We start from the raw sequence: 23,052 nt of genomic DNA on the forward strand, positions 1-23,052 counted from the left end.
TTCTTATCAGTCACAAACGTTTTCAGAAAAGGGTGTTCCTTCCCCTACACTGAAGGCACAGATCAGTTAGTGATAAGTTTTTCATCTTTCCCCACCTCCCATCATTGTTGTGTTGTGAATGATCCCTTTATACTAGACAGATGTTTGTTTGCCTTTTGAACAATAGGTACCTGCGTCTTAGCATCTAAAAGTTACCTTACTCTGGGGAATTTTTGTGTATAATTTTTTAAGCTTTGTGTATGTGTGTGCTTTGCCTGCGTGTATGCCTGTGTACCATGCCGTTGGAGTGTAGAAGGCGGCATTGGAACCCCTAGAACTGTAGTTACAGATGGTTGTGAGCATGGTATGGGTGCTGGGAATCGAACCTGAGTCAAGTGCTCTAAACTGCTGAGATGTCTCCAGCTCCTTTGTGTAGAATCTTTAAAAAAAAAAAAAAAGAATTTTTAGTTTGTTTGGTTTCTAAGTCAGTAATTGTTTGGTTTATAATAATTTAAGGAGTAGGTAGTTGTTGAAATTTGTGTGTCTCTATCATCAATGCCAGTGTAATTAGTGCTATCTGTACTTATACCCCAAGAACTTGCCTTACTATACTTTATGGGGTAGGAACTTTCCAGATCTCCTCTTGGCAAAGGTTCTGATCTCTGTCTTTATTATGTTTCTCTTGTTTTGTTTGGTTTTGGTTTTGGTTCAGTTTTTTAGCTGCTTTTATTAGTGTAGTGAAGTAATGAAGATTCTATGTAGCCTGTTCATTTTTAGAATTCTTTGTGTTGTGCCCCATAAATAAGATAGCATGACTCCTAGCCACACAGGAAGCTGGTACTGGACTTAGGAAGCACTCAGAAGTAGTGAGCCGAAAGAAGAGGCAGTACAGTGTGCTTGGCCTTTTGTCTCAACTCTTCTAAAGCTGTGGTATCACTTTGTATTATTTTTTCCTTTACTTCCACTGTATACATACTAATATTAATGTTTGTTTGCTTGTTTTTTTACTTAACCAAGGTCAAAATCTTATTTGCAAAAAAATGTAGTGACTAATGACTTAAAACTTGTACTAATGGTCCTGTGTCGCTAAATCATGAGAATCCCAGTGCCACACACATTGATGCACAGTGTGTCCTATTGCTGCACTGGTCTGGGGAGAGGAGAGAAGAATGAGAACTAACTAGATCAGTGCTGGAGACACACAATTCGATGGTAAAGCATGTGTTTAAACGTGCAGATCTCTGGTTTCGTCCCCAGCACCAAAGAATGGGAAAGCTTTACTTCAGTCTTACTTATAAATCGATGCCAATGTATACTTCATGCTATAATAATATATTCCTTTCTTTGCCTGCTCAGCCCCAGGAAGTAGAGACTATTCCCTAAATGATCAATTATAAAAATCTCTTCTGCAGATAATATCACCTACTGCATTGTTTTTGGCTGCAAAAGTGGAAGAACAGGCTCGAAAGCTTGAACATGTTATCAAAGTAGCACACGCTTGTCTTCACCCCCTAGAACCACTGCTGGATACAAAATGTGATGTATGTAAAAATGGGGGTTGTTCTGTTGTTTTCATTTTCTTTATAACTTTGAATCTAGGAACTATCTGACAAATGCTTTTTTTATGCTTCATGAATTTGTATGTCATCCTGAATTATATTGCTTTGAATCATGCTACTTGATTCACAGTTATTTTGAAGTGTTTGCGAATTCAGAGAGACTGTCTTGGAGTCTCTATTGCTATGAGGAAACACCATGACCATGGCAACTCTTATAAAGGAAAATATTTAATTGGGACTGGCTTACAGTTTCAAAGGTTTAGTCCGTTATCATCATGGCAGGGCACAGCGACATGCAGGCAGACACGGTGCTAGAGGAGAAGCCAAGAGTCCTGCATCTTGATCCACAGCAGCAGAAATAAAAACTGTGGTGCACTTGGGGATAGCTTGAGCATATATGAGACCTCAAAGCCCACCCCCACAGTGACACACTTGCACCTCCAAGACCACACCTCCTAATAGTGCCTCTCCATGTGGACCAAGCACTCAAACACATTAGTCTTTGGGGGCCATTCCTAATCAAACCTCCACAGTGACTTATCCTCTCAGCATACCTGCAGTGGAAAGGATAGGTCCTTTGTGGCCTCTTGGTAGGTGTGTCCAAGACCAGAAATTGAGTAACTCTCCAGTGAAACAGGAAGTAAGACTCTGGTTTATTCTAGTTTGGTTACCCTTCTCTAGTTCTGTGACATCCTAAAATGAGACCTGCAAGTGTGGGCCTTTGCAATTTTTCTAGCATTATGGGTAGGTAAGTCATTCAATCGGATTCTTCACCCACTTAGTGGCTACCAAGTTTTGTTCCATTTGATTTAGGACAAGTTTAAAGTCCTAAGTTTAGACTCTGATAGAAGATTGATAAGTTAATGCTGACCTTTAAATGAACAAAATAACCACTGCATACATTGGATAATAAGCAATTGTAATTGTTTGACAGTAGTTCTCATAGTTGCTGTTAGAATAAACTCATTCAAGTATGTACATGCTAATGTTTTAAAAATCAGCTTAGTGACATTAAAGGTGATTTCACTGTCTGGGGTTAGTGTGGTCTCAGAAAAATGAGCATTCATGTGTGTGTGCATGCATTTAGAAGAGATCTACCTGGGTCTAGCTCTGTATATAGTTAGTCTAGGCTAGCCTCAAACTGAGTTATTCTGCCTCAGCCCCCAAGAGAGTAGCCACCATGCCCATCTCAAATATGATCTATTGACTTCCTTCTCATCTGGGTCAATTGTTAGGGTCCTAAGACTGGGGTAGCAGGAAAATTTCTATATTCTTTCTTCCAAGAGCTTTGAGAAAGGGAGATTGGTTCTTGGACTTTAAGGAAAAATTCTGTGATAATTTGTGTCTCTATGGTGAATGGATGACATTGATCCAGGACTTAAGATTTGCGTTTTCAGCCGGGCGGTGGTGGCGCACGCCTTTAATCCCAGCACTCGGGAGGCAGAGGCAGGCGGATCTCTGTGAGTTCGAGACCAGCCTGGTCTACAAGAGCTAGTTCCAGGACAGGCTCCAAAGTCACAGAGAAACCCTGCCTCGAAAAACCAAAAAAAAAAAAAAAAGATTTGCGTTTTCTAGGGAAGTTAATTCTAAAACTAACTCACAGATGTGGTTGGTAAGTTTTCTCTTCAGTCAGGTTTGAGTTAAATGCTCTTCCTTGGCTTGATGCTCCTGTCCTTGGTGTCTAGAGGCAACAGTACCTGTGAACTTAGGCTGCAGATTGTGGGTCTTTATTCAGTTAACCTACCCTGCTTCGTGGCACTCTGTTTTATTGTTCCTTTGGCTTTGTTTACTATCTGTATTAGACTTGTCCCAAGAGCAAACATGCTCCATCTACTGCCTTGTATTTGTAAGCAACTACTGAACTATAATCCTCATGAGGTCTAACAGTCTAGGACTCTAGTGGTGTTGTATTTATTCTAAACCTCTCATACCATTTTTGTCTGACAGGCTTATCTTCAACAGACTCAAGAACTGGTTTTACTTGAAACCATAATGCTACAAACACTGGGTATGTGCTCATATCATTTTGTGTTCACTAATGTAATATTTTAACCAAAAAATTTTTAGAATAGCTTCTTATTGAAGAAAGTTGTTTAAAACTAGTTTTGGGCCACGTGGTGGTGGTGTACACCTTTAATCCCATCACTTGTAGGCAGGCTCTGTGATTTCAAGACCAGACTGGTCTGCAGAGCTAGTTCCAGGACAGCCAGGGCTATGAAGAAAAACCAAAGAAAAAAGAAAAGAAGGGAAAAGGAATGTTAGATAACAGGCTGAGGTCAGATAAATACAAGCTCTGGGGAGATCCGAATTTAAATCTAAGTTTCTGACAACCATTGTAACCTTGGCAGTTTTCTTACCTTTTACATTCCCATTCTCATATATGGAATAAGATTTGCTCTATTATAGCAAATTTTTTGTTTTTATTTCACTGCTATTCCATTTTCAAATGTTAAATAGAAATGTAAGTACATACCTCAGTACATATCTCAGCCCTCAGGAGGCAGGGCAAGCGACTCTCTGTGAGTTTGAGGGCTTCTAGTACTACATAGTAACCCTGTCTGAAAAATACAAATAGAAGCATAGCTACATGTGCTGACAGATTTTTATTATAAAAGTAACTTATTTAAAGCACATGAATTAAGTTTTATCAAAAGATACAAAAGTGGAAGTTAGAATCCAGTTATTTGACATAACGTCTTAATTACAAAATTATGTATTACAAACATTTGATATTAATATGACATTATAAAACATAGATGTATTTTTATGGTATGAAAGCATTACATAGGAGCTGAAAGTAGGAGTCAGGTAGAAGAACTCTCAACTTCCGTGTTCATGGGCTGTGTTCCATCCCCAGCACCACTAACAAAAGTAGTCACTGCACGATGTTCATGCCTTAGGACGCATTCGTAAACTCAGAATGGATGCATGCTATTTAAGTGTGCATTAAAAACATCTCTTTGAAATGTTATTTTGCTAGTTAATTACAAGAAAGATGTAAATAAAATATACCTTTAAACATTGATTACTCATTTGTTAGATTTTAGACTAAGCATTCTAAAGATACTAAGTAGTAAAAGCAAATATCTTGCCACATGGAAGAGCTGATTGGATATTCATTGAAAACTTTCCAACCCTTTTCCTTGAGTTTCTGAAGCTGTTTTTAGAAACGGCCTGCCTGTGTAGCTCACTGTCCGCATGATTCTTATTAGGAGATATAGCTGTGCTCCTTTGGTTTAACAGTAAAATGAATAGAGCTGCTGTATGTAAAGTTCTTTGATGCTGCTGTTGGCAGCGGATGTGTTTATGAGAAATTTTTTCCCACATCCTTCTGAAACAAAGATTCTTAATGTTAAAAGGAGAAAATGTGTAATCTGCTGCTATAATAATAATTATTTGATGATTTGAACTCAGGTGAATTAAAACTCTGAATTTTAAATCAAGATGGCCATGATATTTTTTAAATAATTGTCTGTTTTCCTATTGAGACATGAGACACTAGTTATCATTTATTCTGGAGGGTAATGGACATGTCAGCAATGAGAAGCTTTAATGTTGGCTTTGGATTTCTCTTTAATACTGAAGAGTATACTAGACATCTTATGGGGAGCTGCATTGCTCAGGCAAGTATTGTAGTGGTAAGTAGTTGGGAAAAAAAGTGCTTTTCATTTCAGGTTTTGAGATCACCATTGAACACCCACACACAGATGTAGTGAAATGCACCCAGTTAGTAAGAGGTGAGTGGTCCCTCGGCCATCCGGGATGAGTGTTCTGTCCTCCAGGGTTGCTATGGACGCTATGTGCTCTTCTAGCCTTTCGTTGGATTTTATTAAGAAGGGAAAATGTAAGCTGGGGAGTGGTGACACACACCTTTAATTCCAGCACCTGGGAGGCAGAGGTAGGCAGATCTCTGTCAGTTCAAGGCCTGCCTGGTCCACAAAGTGAGTTCCAGGGTAGCCAGGGCTACGTAGAGAAACGGTGTCTCAACAATTGTGGGGGGTGTAATTTTGAAATAGTATTCATCAGCTTCTGTTTGTGTTTCTCCAAGTGCATTTAGTTGCTTTTGTGTGATAATAGGGAAAACTAACAAAGCACATCATATGTTTCTATTAAGCCTTAGGTAAACAGGAGCCCTTTGTGTTTGTTGGGCCCTAGAACTTCCCACAGGTTGCCTATGTTGCTTGTCTGGTTCTGGATTGTTTGTGGGTACATCACAGCCTCTGGGGAGCAGTCCTGTGTTTTTTCCTCCTTTTGAAGATAAGATCCTGTGTTTTTGGTATCTTGCAGGATTTTTAAACAAAATGGCTAAGACTTTTGAACACCTTGGGATTTTTGTTGTTGTTTTGGAGAGAGAGTGTGTGTGTGTGTGTGTGTGTGTGTGTGTGTACATTGTAATATTCTCATTCATTTTAATTCATAAATTGAATTTCAATTCATAAAATTGAATTCATTTTATATCTAGATAGCACTTTGTTTTGCTACCAGCAACACTGGAAAATAAGCCTAGGGTCTCCATAACCAACACCCTTGCTAACAAAGTAGAGTTCTAAGATTTTTGTGGGTTTTTGGGGGTTTTTTGTTTGTTTTTCAAAACAGGGTCTCTGTGTAACAGCCCTGGCTGTCCTGGAACTCACTTTGTAGACCAAGCTGGCCTCTAACTCACAAAGATCCTCCTGCCTCTGCCTCCCAAGTGCTGGGATTAAAGGTATGCACCACCACCAGTCTGCAAGACTCATTTTTTAATCCTAGGATCACATTATCAGTGAAATCACTTTGTAAACCACAATATTTTAATTATGGTTCCTGTTCTTCACAATCATACAAATATATTTTGTAGCACATTCTCTTGCCTAGTAACAGTAAAGTACAAACTTAAATAGCTAACTTACCTAGTTGTACATGTTAAATTAAGAAGAAATGCTGGGAGGTTGATCTTCCTGAAAATCTGAAAGAATAAATAGTTTTTTGCAAGGTAGCAGACCATGTAATTTACTCTAAATCAGGAACCTAATGAAGAAAGACATTAGTATGTGATTAACAAAGGTGTATGTATTGCTTTAGGAAATAAAGCTGGATTTTAAATTAACACTTTAAAAAATACAAATTTGATACAGAGAGAGAGTACTCAAGAGAGATCACAGTGGGTGGGGGCTCTGTCTCATCTTTGAGGTAGCTGAGCTTCCTTCCTTTAAAGATGTTCTTTTATCTTTAGTGTCTTTGTTTCCTTCCCTGTTGCAACTTTGAACTAACAAGACTACTTTCCCTTCATTCCTGTTTAGATACAGCCCTTAGGAAATGTGTTACCACAATTGAATGTTTTTATTATTTTATGGGGTGTTTGTGGGTATGATTCATATAAAGCCCTCACCTCCCACTTCAGATGAGACATTTGCTACTTTGCTGCAGAATTGGCTGTTGTCATTTTACAGGGACCTTTCACTCTGATCTCTCCTTCCCTCCCCACCAGGAAAGAATACCATACTTAAGTCACACTGCCTCCAAGACCTCTGGTGCTCTGACAGTCTTCCTTAGCACAACTCTGCCAGACCCAGTCCCTTTTGTTAAATCCTCCCTTGATGATCACATGGGGCAGCAGGGATTTCAGGTGCCAAGAGTGACAACCAGGAGGGGAAGGAGTCTGGGGACTAGGGGGGGACTAGGGAGGGTGGGGTTTGGGGCTGCCAAGCTAAGTAAACAGTGATTTTTGAACAGAAGGGGTGGGGGCTGGTGGGGTCCTTCCTATTGGGAAGGATATGGGGTAGGAGAAGGGGAAGAAAACCTATTCAGTGTCTTACAGAACTAGTTAGAAATTGCTTTCCTGTTGGGGACCAGTGTCGGAAGCATCCTTATTCCCCTTAGAAAACTCCTCTTTCTAGGTATTACCTTTAATCGGAGTCTGTAAGTTAAAAAAAACAAATGTAGTGGGGCTTCCTACTTTTTGTTAATGTGTAATAATGTGATAAAGAACTGAGGTTTGTGCTCTGAGTTTGGGGTGGGGGTTGTTTTGTTCCATTTTGAAGGAAATTTAAACCAACCTAAATATGATGACAGGCTTAAGTTTGGCAGGCAACTCTTTGTATTTTGTATTAGACTTCAAAAATCTTTTCTTCTTCTTCTTCTTCTTTTTGTTTTTTGTTTTTTTTAAATCCAGGAGAATGCTTTATTTCAACTTTTAGCTGACTAGATGCTTAACTTAGTAACAAGTTTAGCCTAGCTAAAAGCAAATCGGCTTGTTTCTCAGATCTATGGGGGATAGCAAGAAACATTTGAGTGAATGTTGTTGAAGATTTTCAGTAGTATAGAAAATGATGGCGCTCTTGTGATATTTGTAAGTAGTAAGTAAAATTTACTTTTTGTGTACAAATCTTTGATGTTTTGTTGTATTGAGAGTTTTGTGGTGTTTACACATTGAGGCTGATGATATTGTCTTCGTTCTTCTTTCTTTTCTTACAGCAAGCAAGGATTTGGCACAGACATCCTATTTCATGGCTACCAACAGGTTGTTATCCTGACCCTCTTTGTTGCACTGTTGTAGCACACTATAGCTTCCTTTAATGCAGGGCCCCCTCAATGTGTCTCTTGCCCTTGTTGCAACAGGAGACTGGACCATCTACTGTGGTGGTACCTTCCTGGTTGCTTTGCGGTGTATTGTACAAGGGACTTTGGGCACAGAGGGGTTAAATGCACACTGTGAAGTGTAGTGGTGCTTTCTGGTGGCATATTCTCGATTTGTGAGTGCATAAGTCTAAACTTGGTAGCCTGAATAGCAGCTAAAGATTACACAGAGCTAAACTTAACCTAGAAACTTGGTAAGTATAAAGCTATTTCTAGTTTACAATTATAGTTAAATGACATTTCTTTTTTTTAATTTTCACATTTATCCAGTCTTTTAAAATAATTGCTAAAGTTTCTTAAGTAAAATTTATGTGATTTGAGACTTGTTCTAGATAATATTCCAAACAGTAAATTAGAAGTCGTCAAATATCATCAGTGCCTAGGCTAGCAGAGATACAGTCTTTATTCCAGAAGTCCCGATTTCCATTTATAGAAAGTGGAAATGTAGTATGTGTTTGTGTGTTTCACCTATTCTAAACTAGAAAAATAGTTTGAAGGAGGCTCTAAAATTGAATGCATAATTCTGTTCTAGGTTGGTATTATTGTTGAAAGTTTTTTAAGTGGGCACTGTGGAAGTACACCAAACTACCTTTTTGGTGTAGCAAAACTTAGTTCTCTAGCCATGGTATCATGCCCCTGTCATCCCAGCACAGATCAGGGTAGCAGGGTTGTCCTTGACTATGCAAAGAGTTTGAGGCCAGTCTGGTCTACATGAGACCCTGTCTCCAAAAACTATTAAAAAAAACTTTGCTTAAAAAGCTAGCCTGTAAAATGTCATGTGCTCAATTTTTGGTATATAATGAAAAGTAAAGATAGTATTTCTTAGTATTAACCTATTTTGAGCCTTGAAATTTTTTTTTGCAAAAGGTAAGTTCTCTTTGATGGAAGGGGACACAGAAATGTACATGAACAGGGACTAACAGCTCTGACATACTAAGAAGTACTTTTGCTGTTAAGTTACATCGAATGGTCTGATCTTTGATTGTGCCATTAAAATTGCTTTGTTTTATAATGTCTTTACGTTTTTTCATAATATTAAAAAAACAAACCAAGATTACCACAAAAAAGGTTTAAAAGGTTGTATTTTGTATATGATGATTATTGTAAATATACTGTTTTACCTTTGTGTGATTGTTAGGTTTCAAAACAAAAAAATGATTAGTATTAATCAGTTAAATAAAACATTACTATGCTGTGGAGGGATGAGAATAAGGAAAGTGACCTATATAAAGGTTTTTTATTATAATTTTCAGTAGTGTTCACTCTTAATTTAATAGAATATTGTTATGTAAAGAAAAACACTTCTGCTTTTATGTTTGCTTTTGTCTTACTGGCAAATGTTTTTCTTTGTTTTACATATTTTGAATTTTTGTGGCCCTCCACTTTTAAATCCACTCTACACCAGTTTGCATCTTACGACCTTCTGTCTTCAGTACAAACCCACGGTGATAGCATGTGTATGCATTCATTTGGCTTGCAAATGGTCCAATTGGGAGATCCCTGTGTCAACTGATGGAAAGCACTGGTGGGAATATGTGGACCCTACAGTTACCCTAGAGCTGCTAGATGGTAAGCAGAGGGAAGAGGTCCTTTCCTATGTGAAGACTATAGTGTAAGCTTTTTCTGTATATGCACTAGCTACCTGAAGCAGTTGCCAGTGTTGGTCAGTCCACATGTACACCACAGTGGCTCCAATGTTAATCCCAGATGTCCTTTAATTTACTAGTGTTCGGATTTCAGAAGATAATGTCTCTTTACAGCCTGAATTTAATTCCATTTTAGTAATTTGATGGAAGAACTTAAAAGTATAGAGTACGTTGCAATAAGGAACCTGTGAACCATATTAACCATGAAATGTTTACTAACCACCAGTTCACACAAAACCTTTTTGGGGTTCCTCAATAAATAGAATTATTAAATTTTATTATTTTGATGTTTGTATACAAAATAATATAATGAATGAGTTTCACTATGGCATTTTCATATATGTATTTTATTCTAATCTGTCTCCTTGCCTCGTTAAATACTCTAGGTCGGTGGATCGTGAATAAAGATGGACTGGGTGTGGTGACACATACTGTTAATCTTAGTAATTGGGAGACAAAGGCAGATAGATCCTGGGTTCAAGGCCATCTAGAAATACACAGGGAGACCCTGTCTCAAAGAAATAAAAACAAAGAATAAGCTGGAGATATAACTTACCGGTTTGGTTTTTTTCAACTAGGACCAGGGTGTAGCTAGCTAGGTAATGGATGTGTACTCAGAATAAAGTCCTAGGCTCAATACCAAGCACTTTTAGAAGTGTAAACTCACAGTTGGGTACTAGTTTCCTATATAAATTGTGAAACATTAGGCCAAGGGGTTTCTTCCTTGTGATGTTCTCTTATATTATTAATTAATTAGGAGACAACTAGGTACAAGTCCTACCAGTTATGAACCTGAGATTTGAGGGTCTATGGTAAGAGACAGTGGTAGCTGATTAAAAAATAAGATAGATTGTTAAGGTGCGTGAGTGGCACTCAAGCAGGTGCTAGATTTCAGAAAGAAAATAGACAACAAACAGGTTTTCAGCTTACCCGTTTTTTAGGCTTCCAGTCTGTTTACAAGAGGAGGGCTGATGGGGAGACAGGGTTTGCCTCGGTTACTATTAAAAGTACTGACTTACTATAGAGAGTGCAGAGCCCTGAGTTCTAGAGTTTGTGAGGCAGTAGGGTTTCTGTTGTAAATATAGCTCCACGTCAGCTGAAAAGGAGCCACAAGCAGTTTATAAGCCAGTAGTGGGTCTGCAGGTCACATTTGCCTGACTATTGTTGGCCTGCCCCACTTAGAAAACATGTTGGGGTTTTTGGTTTTTTTTTTCTCCCTCTTGGGAGAAATAAGAAAATCTCCTTCCCCCCACCCCCCATGGTCACCTTTCATGCTTTTTTTTTTTATCTGCATCATATTCTAACCAACTAAGGCCAGCTGAAGATGAAATTTTTAAATGGTTAGGGTGTTTTTTGTTTGTTTGTTTGTTTTCTAGTTTATTTGGAGGAAAGAAAATCTAAAAACCACCAGTAACGGTCTTTTTATTTGCTCCCCCTTTGCCCTACCTTGAAAAAGTCAGGTTACTATGTCATTGTCTTGCCTTAGCAGTCAGTAGATTATAAGTAATCTGCCTTTTTTCTTGTTTTTTTAGGTCATATCTAAGATATTATAACCTTATTATTATCGTTGACATGAGAGCCACCTGTATTTTCCTCCACTTCTATTCTATATAGGCATAGGCTCAATTTCATTATTGATTTGGAAGTTGGAACTCTATATTAAAATAGTAGCATAATTTCTGTTTAGGTCAAGCTGTCTTGAATTGTCTTTAGTATTCTACTATTATTACTTCCTGAAGCTACTCATTTAGTAACTGCCCCCAAACAGCATTGGCTTAGATTTAGCCTAATTATGAGGGTCTCTGTGTGTGAGTGTGGGTGCATGTGTAAAGTGGTTTATATCTCATTCTGTCTGTAGATTAGCTCTAAGGAAGAAAGACCTCAGTGAAGAAGTCCCTAGGAGTTGAGCCAGAAGAGTCAGTTTGAGGCCATACTCCCAGGCCAGCCTAGGCTGCATGAGTCCCTGTCTGTTGATGGTTGGGTGGTGGGTGGGTGGATGGATGGATGGGTGGATGGCTTCTGTTGTTGGTGTCTTATATAATATTTGATTATAAGATTGGGAGATTAACACTGGTATAGACAGTGCTGATTAAACCTGGTTCTGTTCAGAATTCCCTATTTTCTCTGTGTAGGGTCTTATGTTCTGTTTGTATCCAATTGAAATGTCTGGATAGTCACCTTCAGGCTATCAGGGTGCTCTTTCTCTCTCTCTCTCTCTCTTTCTCTCTCACTCTCTCTCTCTCTCTCTCATTGCTTCTGATTTGAGGACTAATAAGTGACTTTTCAGAGTGATTTCCAATTTGTCTGATATTTTTTTCATCGCTGACTTTGAGCATTGTTGGCAAGAATGCTGCAGAAGTAGGTTGTTGTGCTTGCTTCTTAAAGCATGGGACGGTGTTCACTTAGTGTGTCTTACCACTATGCTGGTCACTTAATAATAGTGGTGCTGTTGAGTTCCTCGTTGTAGAGCTATTCTTTCTCTTTATAATTAAGCCTGTTGGGGAAAATACATTTAGGGATATACAAGTGAATACCTTCTTCTCAAATTTACGCCTGCTAATTTTAAAGAACCCATTGGTGACTCGTTTCTACGTTAAATATTGCTATATTGTTTTTCTGGTTGAGATTCTCACCACCACCCTCCACAGAGTTTCTTTTCTTAGTAAGCAAGTGAAATGCTGGGAAGGAGGGAGTCAGTCTCTCTCTCTCTCTCTCTCTCTCTCTCTCTCCCTCTCTCTCTCTCTCTTTATTGATTTTTATTGAACTCTACATTTTTCTCTGCTCCTATTCCTTCCTCTCCCCTCCCCTTCAAACCCCTCCCATGGTTCCCATGCTCCCAATTTACTCAGGAGATCTTGTCTTTTTCTACTTGAGGGATCTTTTTTAAATGAATTCAGCTTTGAAATAAACAGTTGAGAGTTGTGTCTACTTCTGTGTATGCTAAAAACTGAATAGGAAGTTAACAGTGAAAGAGATGTGCTGTTAGGTCCCCCTGTTAAATGCTGCCCACTTGAGAGAAGTTCAGATCCTAAAGGCACCGTCTAAGCTTTAAATTTAAATTTTATTTTTAGAGCTAACACATGAGTTTCTACAAATATTGGAGAAAACGCCTAGTAGGTTGAAGAGGATTCGAAACTGGAGGGTAAGAGAATTGGCAGGATTTAACAAAAGTATATTAATCTGTCACTCCTCTAGCAGTTGACTAGCGAACGCTTTGAAACAGAATGATTAAATACTGCGCCTTGCAGTATTTTCCAATACAGTGTGCCACGCTTGGACTGCAGGTGCTCATAGTTGTTTAATGCTGTGTCTAGTGGACTATATCATATATCTTTCAATTATTTTTATTCTTAGTCATGGGGAAATTCTTGTAGCTTTACAAGTGAGGCTAAAGCCTACACCAGTTACTATCTCAAGTCCTGGGTTAGGATATAATTGTATCTAATTCTCAAAACTTACAGTCTTCTGCTACATCCATTTTATTGCCTTAGAGCTTGAGTCCAGGTGGTTTATTTCAATATACTTCTATAGAGTTTTACAAGCAAAGACTTTATTAAACTTTCTTGCTGTCGTTGTTCTGTTTCTCATTTAACTAGGCTATGGCTAAGAAACCAAAAGTAGATGGACAAGTATCAGAGACACCACTGCTTGGTTCATCTTTGGTCCAGAATTCCCTTTTAGTAGATAGTGTCACTGGTGTGCCTGCCAACCCAAGTTTCCAGAAACCTTCAACGTCAACGTTCCCTGCTCCAATACCTCTAAATTCAGGAAATACTTCTGTTCAAGACAGCCGTGCATCTGATAATTTATCAGTGCTGGCAGCAGGAATGCCCAGTACCTCGTACAGTTTGTCATCACACCAAGAATGGCCTCAACATCCAGATTCAGCCAGGACAGACCCAGGATACACACAGAAACAGGAGGCTACTCTCTCTGGGAGCCAGTACATCAGCTTCCAGCAGGGTCCTTCTATGACACTGCATTCAGGATTACATCACAGGCCAGACAAAGTTGCTGATCATTCATCAGCTAAGCAAGAATACGCTCACAAATCCGGGAGCAGTAAGCACCATGGGCCCGTTCCTGCTGTCCCTGGAGTAGTTCCTCAGAAAATGTCTTTAGATAAGTACAGAGAAAAGCGGAAGCTGGAAACCCTGGACCTGGACACAAGGGATCATTACATAGCTGCCCATGCAGAGCAGCAGCACAAACATGGGCCAGCAGTCTCGGGCAGTTCTGTCACTTCTCCCATTAAAATGAAACTTCCCATCACCAACTCTGACAAACCTGAGAAACACATGGCAGAGAAAAAGGAGAAGAGTGGATCGCTGAAGTTACGGATACCTATCCCGCCCCCTGATAAAGGTCCCAGTAAAGAAGAGCTAAAGATGAAGATTAAAGTATCATCCTCAGAAAGACACAGCTCTTCAGATGAAGGCAGTGGGAAGAGCAAACACTCAAGCCCACACATCAGCAGAGACCACAAGGAGAAGCACAAGGAACACCCTGCCAACCGCCACCACAGCAGCCACAAGCATTTGCACATGCACAGTGGAGGTGCTAAGCATGCTGCTGATGGGATGCCGCCCACAGTGCTGAGGAGTCCTGTGGGCATGGGCCCCGATGGCATCTCCTCCGGCTCCAGTGCAAGGAAGAAGCTGCATATCAACGATGCCTCCCACAACCACCACTCCAAAATGAGCAAAAGTTCCAAAAGTTCAGGTAGTTCATCTAGTTCTTCCTCTGTTAAGCAGTATCTATCCTCTCACAGCTCTGTTTTTAACCATCCCTTACCCCCTCCTCCCCCTGTCACATACCAGGTGGGCTACGGACATCTCAGCACCCTCGTGAAACTGGACAAGAAACCAGTGGAGCCCCACGGTCCTGAGGCCAATCACGAGTACAGTACAAGCAGCCAGCATTTGGACTACAAAGACACATTCGACATGCTGGACTCGCTGCTAAGTGCCCAAGGAATGAATATGTAATCATTTGTTTAGGTCAACTTTTCCTTTGCTTTTTAATTTAAAAATGGTTGGAATGGAAAATTTCCTCCTGGTCCAGCAGTGGTGCCACTGCTTCCATATTTGTAAGTGCTGCTTTTTTCTTCATTCTGAAAAGAAGAGATGATAGTAAACAAGTCTATCTCCACATACGATAGTGTTACAGTACTGTAAACGCATGGAAGATGCAGCTAAGAACATTAGGATGAATGGCTGGCTGCTGCTAGGAATCTAAGCTGCCTCAAGCTTTTGTTATTTATAATTTGAATACTGTAGCTGTTTTTTGTTGTTGCTTGGCTTTGAATGAGTGTCAATTGTTTTTCTTTTGTGTATTTATACTTGTATGTATGGTTTGCATGTCTCAGTGATAAAGGGATAAAACAGAATACTGACAACTGTTTACAAGAAAGTGGAGAAAAAAATGTACATACATTTTTGTATGTTTAGATATTACCATAAATACTCAGGATCGGAGCTGCTTGTAAGTATAACAATATACAGAATAACTTTATTTTCTCTCGTCAGAGTCCATCACTAATCTAAAACACAAGTGGCACTTTTTATGTTAACCTTAAACTCTAGGCCTTACTGGAAGCCGCTGAGGGGACACTTCACTACTAGATGGGATGCGGTGCCACGGGTGGTCCTTAACACTGGGAAGCTCTCAGTTTGCCTTCAGAGGTTCTGACCAGATTGGCTGCAGAGTCAGCCCCTAATTTCTGAAGGCTTGAAGAGGAAAAAAATAATAAAGTTTACATACACTTGATGTGAAGTGCATTTAAATGTTTGTTGGCTGTTGCAGTGCTATAGAAGAGCAGTTAATAATGGGCATGAGGATGACTGTGACTTAACTCACAGGAGCTCCCAGTGAAGAATTGGTCCAGTTCTTCAAGAACTTTGACACTACAGAGTTTAGCAGTGAACAGGGATCGCTTTTCCTTTAGCATTTGCAGTGACACCATAGTCTTGAATATACTCTTCCCATGGAGAGAGAGTGAGTGTGGGGGTGAGAAAGAGAAAGATACCATATTTCTTTTTCAGGTAAATGCAGTCTTCCTTATAAAAATGAAATTAAACCTATGCTCTCTTGATTCTTTTATATTCTAACAATAAATAAAAAGAAAACATTGCTGACTGTGCATTGTACCTGTATTTATAGCTTATAGTCATTATCAGGAAAATGTAAGGAAAAGGCCAGCCTCAGGCCAGCCACTGCTGGAGGTTCTACATTCGTTTGCACGTCTTTGTAGGTTCTCTTTGAGGTGACACTTGCACTGTCACCTGACGCCTGGTCAGGGGATAGACCAGCTTGTCTAAATTTTGGTGTAAGCACCAATAGTATGGCTCTTGTCTGTTGCCTAATCTTGAATTTATTTCTGTGGTAAGTCTTAGCTGTTGAGTCTCTTAAAATGGGTCGGATTCAACTTGTCTTGAATCACAATTTTTCTCTGTATATGAACTGTTTTGTTATAAAGCCACTGATCTGTGCACAATTGTAATTTTATTCAAGTATGTTGTGCTTGTAAATATTAGAGTTGAACCTTGTACTCTACTTTTATTTAGCAATTACTTAGTTTGCCAGTAGCTTTTTGTTGTTTTGTTTTTTAAAGAAAATGGTTGATTATTTTGTCAATGTTGTTTGACTTTGGGATGTCAGGAGCCTCTTTGTGGGAACTCAGCCTAGCAGGCTCATCCTCGCTCTGTTTTGTCTTGCATCAGTAATCTGCTACTATGTGATTTTGTTGCTGTGTGGTATACTATTGTATCATAAACATGGTGATTCTGATGCAGTTACAGTGTCACTGTGCTAATAGTCAAGGACTAGCATAGAATTAAACAGTGCAAGGTGAGGGAGGGAAGGGTTTTGTTCTTGGTGACTTAGATGTGAAACCTCGACAGAGCATCATGTGAACTGACATGGGGTGGTCATGCTACTGTATCATTGGGAGTGATGCCAGGAATTTTAATCAGCTTATGTAAAGAGTATCCAGAAAAGTAGTGAACTTATTTTCAGTGTGACATAGAAAACAATGTGAATATTTAAGATCTGGGACTATAGTTAAACTTCACTAAGGATTTTCAGAAATGTTTTGTTTTTTGTTTTTGTTTTTTTTTTTTTAGATATGGGAATAAAGGTAATTTTGTTGAATCTTATTGGTGCTAATGATGGACAGTTAAACAGATAGTGTATGTGCTATGGATCAGTACACTTAGTACTTCCAGAATTGACTTTGAAATGCTATGTATTCACTTTTTCACTCTGTAAATGTAATTCTTTACAATGACTATTTATTAAAAGGCAGTCAGTCGTGATTTTTACAGGATTGTGTGAACTATTCCAACTCTGCAACCTCTGAACAAGATGCTAAAACCACAATGGGGCAAAATGTGTGAATCTTCTTAAGTTTCCTTTCCACTAAGGAAAACCCTCATATTTCATATCATCATGAATTTGCTTGAAACATCTTGTTTGCATAAAATAGTTCATCTGCATGGTCCCATTAGACTCTACCAAAGAAAAAAGACTCAGTGAATGGACATTCTATTGTGAGTCTTGTAAGTAGCCATAAATAACCAAAATAGTATCAAACTTAGGTGTGACTTTTCACATGTGCGAAGTACTGTTAAGGTGATACATTTTTGATGAGTTTTTTAATACTTGAAAATATTAAAAAGCATTATCTTTAAATCATCCTATAAAAGAGTGATTCATTCTTAAGGTGTGTTTCCCTAGCTTCGTGACCCTTTTGCAAAAGCACATTGTAACCAGAGGCTTCCTGTCTACCTCTAGCAACCAATTTTCCAAAATCAACATGTGCTTCCTAAATATTTGCCTTAGCTACTAACGTGCAGTTTTCGGGACCAAAGCAAAGGAACGTTTGTTTGCACAAGTCTTCCAGGAGGCCTGCATCACAAACTCGGTGGCGGTGTCCACTGGTGGAGAAGGCCTTGCCATTTCTTCTAGTTGCAGATAGTAGCAATAAGAGGCAGTGGTGCCAGTCCCGGGTACCCTTAGAGCAGTGGATGTGCATCTCAGTCTTCCTGGTACTCAAGAGTGTTCAGCCTTCTCAGATGTCTTCCGTGGTATGGGGTGTCGTGAGTGCACCCTTTGTACCAACAGATAGTAGTAGTAATACAGGACTCTCAAACTTTCGGGCCTGTCTGTCCCCTTTGTTAGGATTTACTTTAGAGAACCAGCTTGAAATGTTTAATTAGTTATAAATATCTTGAAATGTTTAATTAGTTATAAATAAATATCTTGCCTTAAGAGGGTTCAAAAAGTGTATTTTCTTATCTGAGGAATTAAAATCTGATTTTATTAGCCAGCCTGAGGAATAAGCCATACCTATATATGGACGGAACATGATTTGTTCTTGCATTATGTAGATGGCTCATTTAGATAACATCTAGGAAAAAGGAAACTTTCTGGTTTGAGTTTTTTGAGACACAGTCTTACTCTTATTTATAATAAGGATATGAGCTGGCTTTAAGTTAATCCATTCTTCTGCCTCCACCCATGCCTGGATCAGTGTTTAAGTTATTTCCAGTCTTATCTAAGTGAAAAAAGGACTTCAAAAGGTGGGCTTAATTTGCTAGAAGATTCTGAGAATTTCTTTGCTGAGGAAAATCTGGAAGCTCTTTGACTTGGTATTTCTCTTGATTCAGCAGTTTCCCCCTCAGGAGCCTTTCTTGGGCAGCATTAGGATCTACTCACCACATTTACATAGGGAAGAGTCAGCAAAGCCCACGCTAGGGGAACATGAGTGGATCCAGTTTAACTCTTCTGTGCATGTTGGTTTAAGATAGGTGGATTGAAGCATGAATGCGTTCCTGGTTCTCTTACTCCATATTGAGACCATTGATACTAGGGTATGTGTTTAGAATGTAGGCGCTTCTGTACAAGTCAACAGTTAGGTGAAAGCCAAGTCAGACACTTGTTGGAAATACCTGTCTTCATCATTAGTGATCTTGGTGATACTGACATGCTCCAACTATGTTCTTTTGTTATTCCAGTTTTAAATTGTACCCAGCCAGGTCTTTGTGAGTCCCCTTTCCTGGTTTATAATTCACCATCTTTCCTGCTTGGCATATTCTTGAGGTGTGCTGACATGCCCAAGACTGCATGGGTAAGGCCAGTTCTGTTCTCATAAAACAGGCTTTGTCCATTCACTGCAATTCAATAATCTCAAAAGTCAATCCTGTGAACTCTGTAGCTTCCCTTTGTTCCCAAGTTTTGAGAGGAAGCCTCACCTAAAATCCTCCAGTCCATTTAGTAGTTTGTGTGATTTGATTGGCCCAATAATGAGTAGCTTCCCTTGATTAAGAAAGCCCGGAGTACCAATTTGTTATGGACAGTGGAATTTGAACATTCAAAACCCTTGTGGATAATGGAATGAAACAAGAAAATGTGTATGCTGGCATGAATTAGCCGTTGAATTTCAGCTTCTCATTACATAAGGAATTTATTATTAATAAAGTTTGTTTATTGACAACCAAATCCAAGGCTAACGTGTTAAGTTAATGAGGGAAGTGGGAATTTTGCTGTGTTGTTAGTGACTCATCCATTTGAGTACCTTAGAACTCACCCAGGAAGGGTCTCTACAGGGTCAGCCTCAAACTGACATTGGTGGCCATGGAGAAAGGACTGGGTTTTGTGCCCTGTTCTCTGTACAGGCAAGGTCCCAAGTAGCCCAGGCTGGCTGGCCTCAAACTCAATACAGAGCCGAAACTGGCCTTGAGCCACCCTTAGCAGCATTTCCGAGTGTCACTACTACACACTACACCGGATTTACTCTGCTTTTTAAGATGTCCCTTACTCCACCAGTTCTCCAGTACTTCCTGCCTGAAAGAAAATGAGTTAATCGTAATGATAATAAGGTAGAGTTGAGAAGCTTGTTTCCTCTAAAATCTGTGTCCAGCCTAAGTAGTTTGGGGCCTTTTTTGTTGGGAGGGGCAAGGGCCACTGTATCTCCAAAGGAACTGCCTTTGGGAGTCCGTTCACCTAAGCCTCAATAAAGTAGAAGATAACTGGCTCCCAAAAATTGGGGCTCTGACTTCCACATACACTCTTTGGCATACATGCATACAGGTATAAATACACAATGATAAAATCCTAAAACTGCACTGGCTCATAGGCCATGTTAGTAATGTCAGTGTCAATGAGGTAGACGGGCATCTCTGGGCTCACTGACCAGCTAGTGTAGCCTAATTGGTGAGTTCCAGACAAAGAGACCCTGTAGACAGCACCTAAGGAAAAAAAGCCAACCTATTCCTATCCACATGTGCTCCTGCAGCCACCCAAACAAAATTACTTAGGGGTTAACTATGCTTTACTTGAACTTGGCCCCAGTTTACCGGAAGATTAAACGTAATGAAGTGAACTATGGGATGTAATGGTACACACCTTTAATCTCAGCACTCTGGGAGCAGAGGCAGGCAGATCTCTGAGGTTGAGGCCAGCCTGGTCTACAGAGAGAGTTCAAAGACAGCAACACAGAAACCTGGTCTTGAAAAACTATACACACACATTGGAGTAAGCTTGTTTTTGTTCTGTGTGTATCTGTGTACACCCGTGTCTGTGTGAAGGTGAGAGGTTAATAAACTCAGTGTTTACTGATGTATGTTTTGAGACAATCTCACCAATTGGCTGTCCTGACAGGCCGGCGAGCCCCTATAATCTTGCTGCTCTGCCTTGGCACTGGGGTTATATGTGCATGCCACCTTGTGTGGCTTTTTATGTGGGTGCTGGGGACCCACACTCATTTCTTCATGCTTACACACCAAGCACCTTACTCACTGAGCCATCTCCCCAGCACTGCCAAACTATTTTGAAGGTTTTTAATCCAAAATTATGCAGGATTCTACATCAACAGAGTGGGGTTGACTTGTCAGTGTGTTTTGCTGCGGTCCGTAACCGTGAAAACATGCCTTGTTCCTCCCTGCTTCCCCAGAGGTTTTAACAGGCATCAACAGAAGTAGTCAGTTGCTGCAAAGTTCAAAATAGCAAATTGAAATGAGTTCTATCTGGGCAGTGGTAGTGCACACCTTGGGAAGGCGGATCTTTACAGAGCCACACAGAAAACCCTGTCTTAAAACACAACAAAAAACTCATTCCCTATAGTGGGATACCTTGCTCAGCCTTGATACAGGGCTTGGTCCTGCCTCAACTTTGGCGTCAGACTTTGTGGGCTCTCCAAGGAAGACCTTACCCCTCTGAGAAATGGAGGGGAGTGGGAAACGGGTAGGGAAAGGGGACTGGGGTTGGTATGTAAAATGAAAAATAAACTTTTTAAATTAAATAATAAAAAGAAAAAGCTCCCCCTCCCAAGTGCTGGGATTAGCAGGATGCAGCACTACAGCCTGGCTGAGCATAATCTTTAAACAATTCAAGTTTAGTAGACAAAACATCAGACATAGCCTAGCAATATAAAAGTGTATAAACTTCATAATGAAAAGACTTGAGTAACTACAGTGGAGGTGACCTTGAGCGAAGTAACCAGAATTCTCTAACAAGCTTACATGCTGTTTTAGGCTTAGCTAGTTCTCCCTATGAATGTAATTTGACTCGCTGAAGTAAGAGCAGCTGTCAGGTCATGTAACTGGAAAGCTGCAGGGAAAGCAGCTGGAGGGTTATGAGCACACATTAAATAATTAAATTATTTGAACTCTTTTTTTTTTTTTTAACAGTCTAGGACCATTTAGAGCTTGAAAGAGGCCAGGCAATGGTGGTGCATGCCTTTAATTCCAGCACTCAGGAAGCAGAGGCAGGTGGATCTCTGAATTTGAAGCCAGCCTGGTCTATAGAGTGAGTTCTAGGACAGGCTCCAAAACTAGAGAGAAACTGTCTCAAAAAACAAACAAAAGTTTGAAAAATGGGCTGGAGAAATGGCACTGTGGTTAAGAGTTCAATTCCCAGCAACCACATGGTGGCTCACAACCATCTGTAATGAGCTCTGGAGCCCCTTTCTGGCCTGCAGGCATACATGGAGTCAGAACACTGTATATATAATAAATAAATCTTTAAAAAAATCTTTGAAAGGAACACAACAGGACGGGCATGCGGTCAATGTCAACAGCTGCTGGGAGAAGGGATACGTAAGAAAAGTCCTGCCTTTAAGGCTGGGCGTAGAGGTGGGCAGCAGCTGGAGGAAGGAGAGGAGGGGAGTTGTCATAGGGTTTTTATTGCTGTGATAAAACACCATGACCTAAAAGCAACTTGGGAAGAAAGGGTTTGTTTCAGCTTACACTATCACATCACCGTCCTTCCCTGAGGAGTCAGGACAGGAAAGACAGGGAAAAGAACCTTGGGGTGGGAGCTGATGCAAAAGCCATATAGGAACTCTGCCTACTGGCTGCTCACCAGTGCAGAGGCGGTCTACTTTTGCTTTTTATTTGTTTTGTTTTTGTTAGCTTTGTATTTTGGTTTTTCAATACAGAATTTCTTTGTAGCTTAGGAGTCTGTCCTGGAACTCACTTTGTAGACCAGGCTGGCCTTGAACTCACAGAGATCTGCCTGTCTCTACCTCCTGAGTGCTGGGATTAAAGGCATACATCACCACTGCCCAGGTCAACCTGCTTTCTTCTAGCACCTTGGACCACCACTCCTGGGGTGGCACCACCCACAGTGGATAGGGCCCTGCCACATCCATCACTAAGATAATGTACTGCAAACTTGCCTATAGGCCAATCACACAGGGCATTTTCTCTGTTGAGATTCCCTCCTCATGTGACTCTAGCTTGCGTCAAAATGACATAAAAGTAGCCAGTACAGAGGTCTTCAGAGAGACAGTGAGGAAGCATCAAAGAAGATGTATTAACAAAAAACAGAGAAGCAAAAGAAAAATTACTATGTTTTTTTTTAAAGTTTATTTATTATGTATATTATACAGTGTTCCTCCTGCATATATGCTGGCAAGCCAGAAGAGGGCACTAGATCTCATTACGGATGACTGTGAGCCACCCTGTGGTTGCTGGAATATGAATTTAGGACCTCTGGAAGAACAGCCAATGCTCTTAACTACTGAGCCATCTCTCCAGCCCCTAAAAGGTATATTTTTAAAACTAGAACTTAGAAGAGTAGGCAGGCTTAGCAGTGAAGATCTGTAAACAGCTACCCAGCTTCTTGAAGACTTCTGCATTTGGGGATGGAAAGAATACAAGGCCCTCAACTCCTCCTGTTATATACCCTAAGGTTTCTAGAATGGAAGGTCATTGTGAGATTCCTGGGGAAATTCCAAGTTCTTGGGATCT

The 23,052-nt window shown here is 40.0% G+C and overlaps 1 protein-coding gene across 5 annotated transcripts in view; it reads left to right on the forward strand.

Moving 5' to 3' along the window:
• Window positions 1-17,491, forward strand: part of Ccnt2 (cyclin T2) — a 31,972-nt gene extending 14,481 nt beyond the window's left edge. For 2 of the 5 annotated variants that reach the window (XM_041648195.1, XM_041648197.1), the window contains exons 3-9: window positions 1,392-1,520; window positions 3,486-3,546; window positions 5,213-5,275; window positions 7,992-8,037; window positions 9,559-9,722; window positions 12,871-12,941; window positions 13,396-17,491. In XM_041648195.1, coding sequence (XP_041504129.1) covers window positions 1,392-1,520; window positions 3,486-3,546; window positions 5,213-5,275; window positions 7,992-8,037; window positions 9,559-9,722; window positions 12,871-12,941; window positions 13,396-14,787 — 1,926 coding nt within the window. In that variant the 3' untranslated portion in view covers window positions 14,788-17,491. Of the gene's footprint in view, window positions 1-1,391; window positions 1,521-3,485; window positions 3,547-5,212; window positions 5,276-7,244; window positions 7,874-7,991; window positions 8,038-9,558; window positions 9,723-12,870; window positions 12,942-13,395 lie in introns of those variants that run through there. The other 3 variants (XM_041648196.1, XM_041648198.1, XM_041648200.1) reach the window with 3 other exon arrangements.
• The last annotated feature ends 5,561 nt before the right edge of the window (window positions 17,492-23,052 follow it).

This window comes from Microtus oregoni, unplaced genomic scaffold, assembly GCF_018167655.1.
Source record: "Microtus oregoni isolate MIOR12 unplaced genomic scaffold, Mior012 000003F_ref0000135, whole genome shotgun sequence".
Lineage (NCBI taxonomy): Eukaryota > Metazoa > Chordata > Mammalia > Rodentia > Cricetidae > Microtus > Microtus oregoni.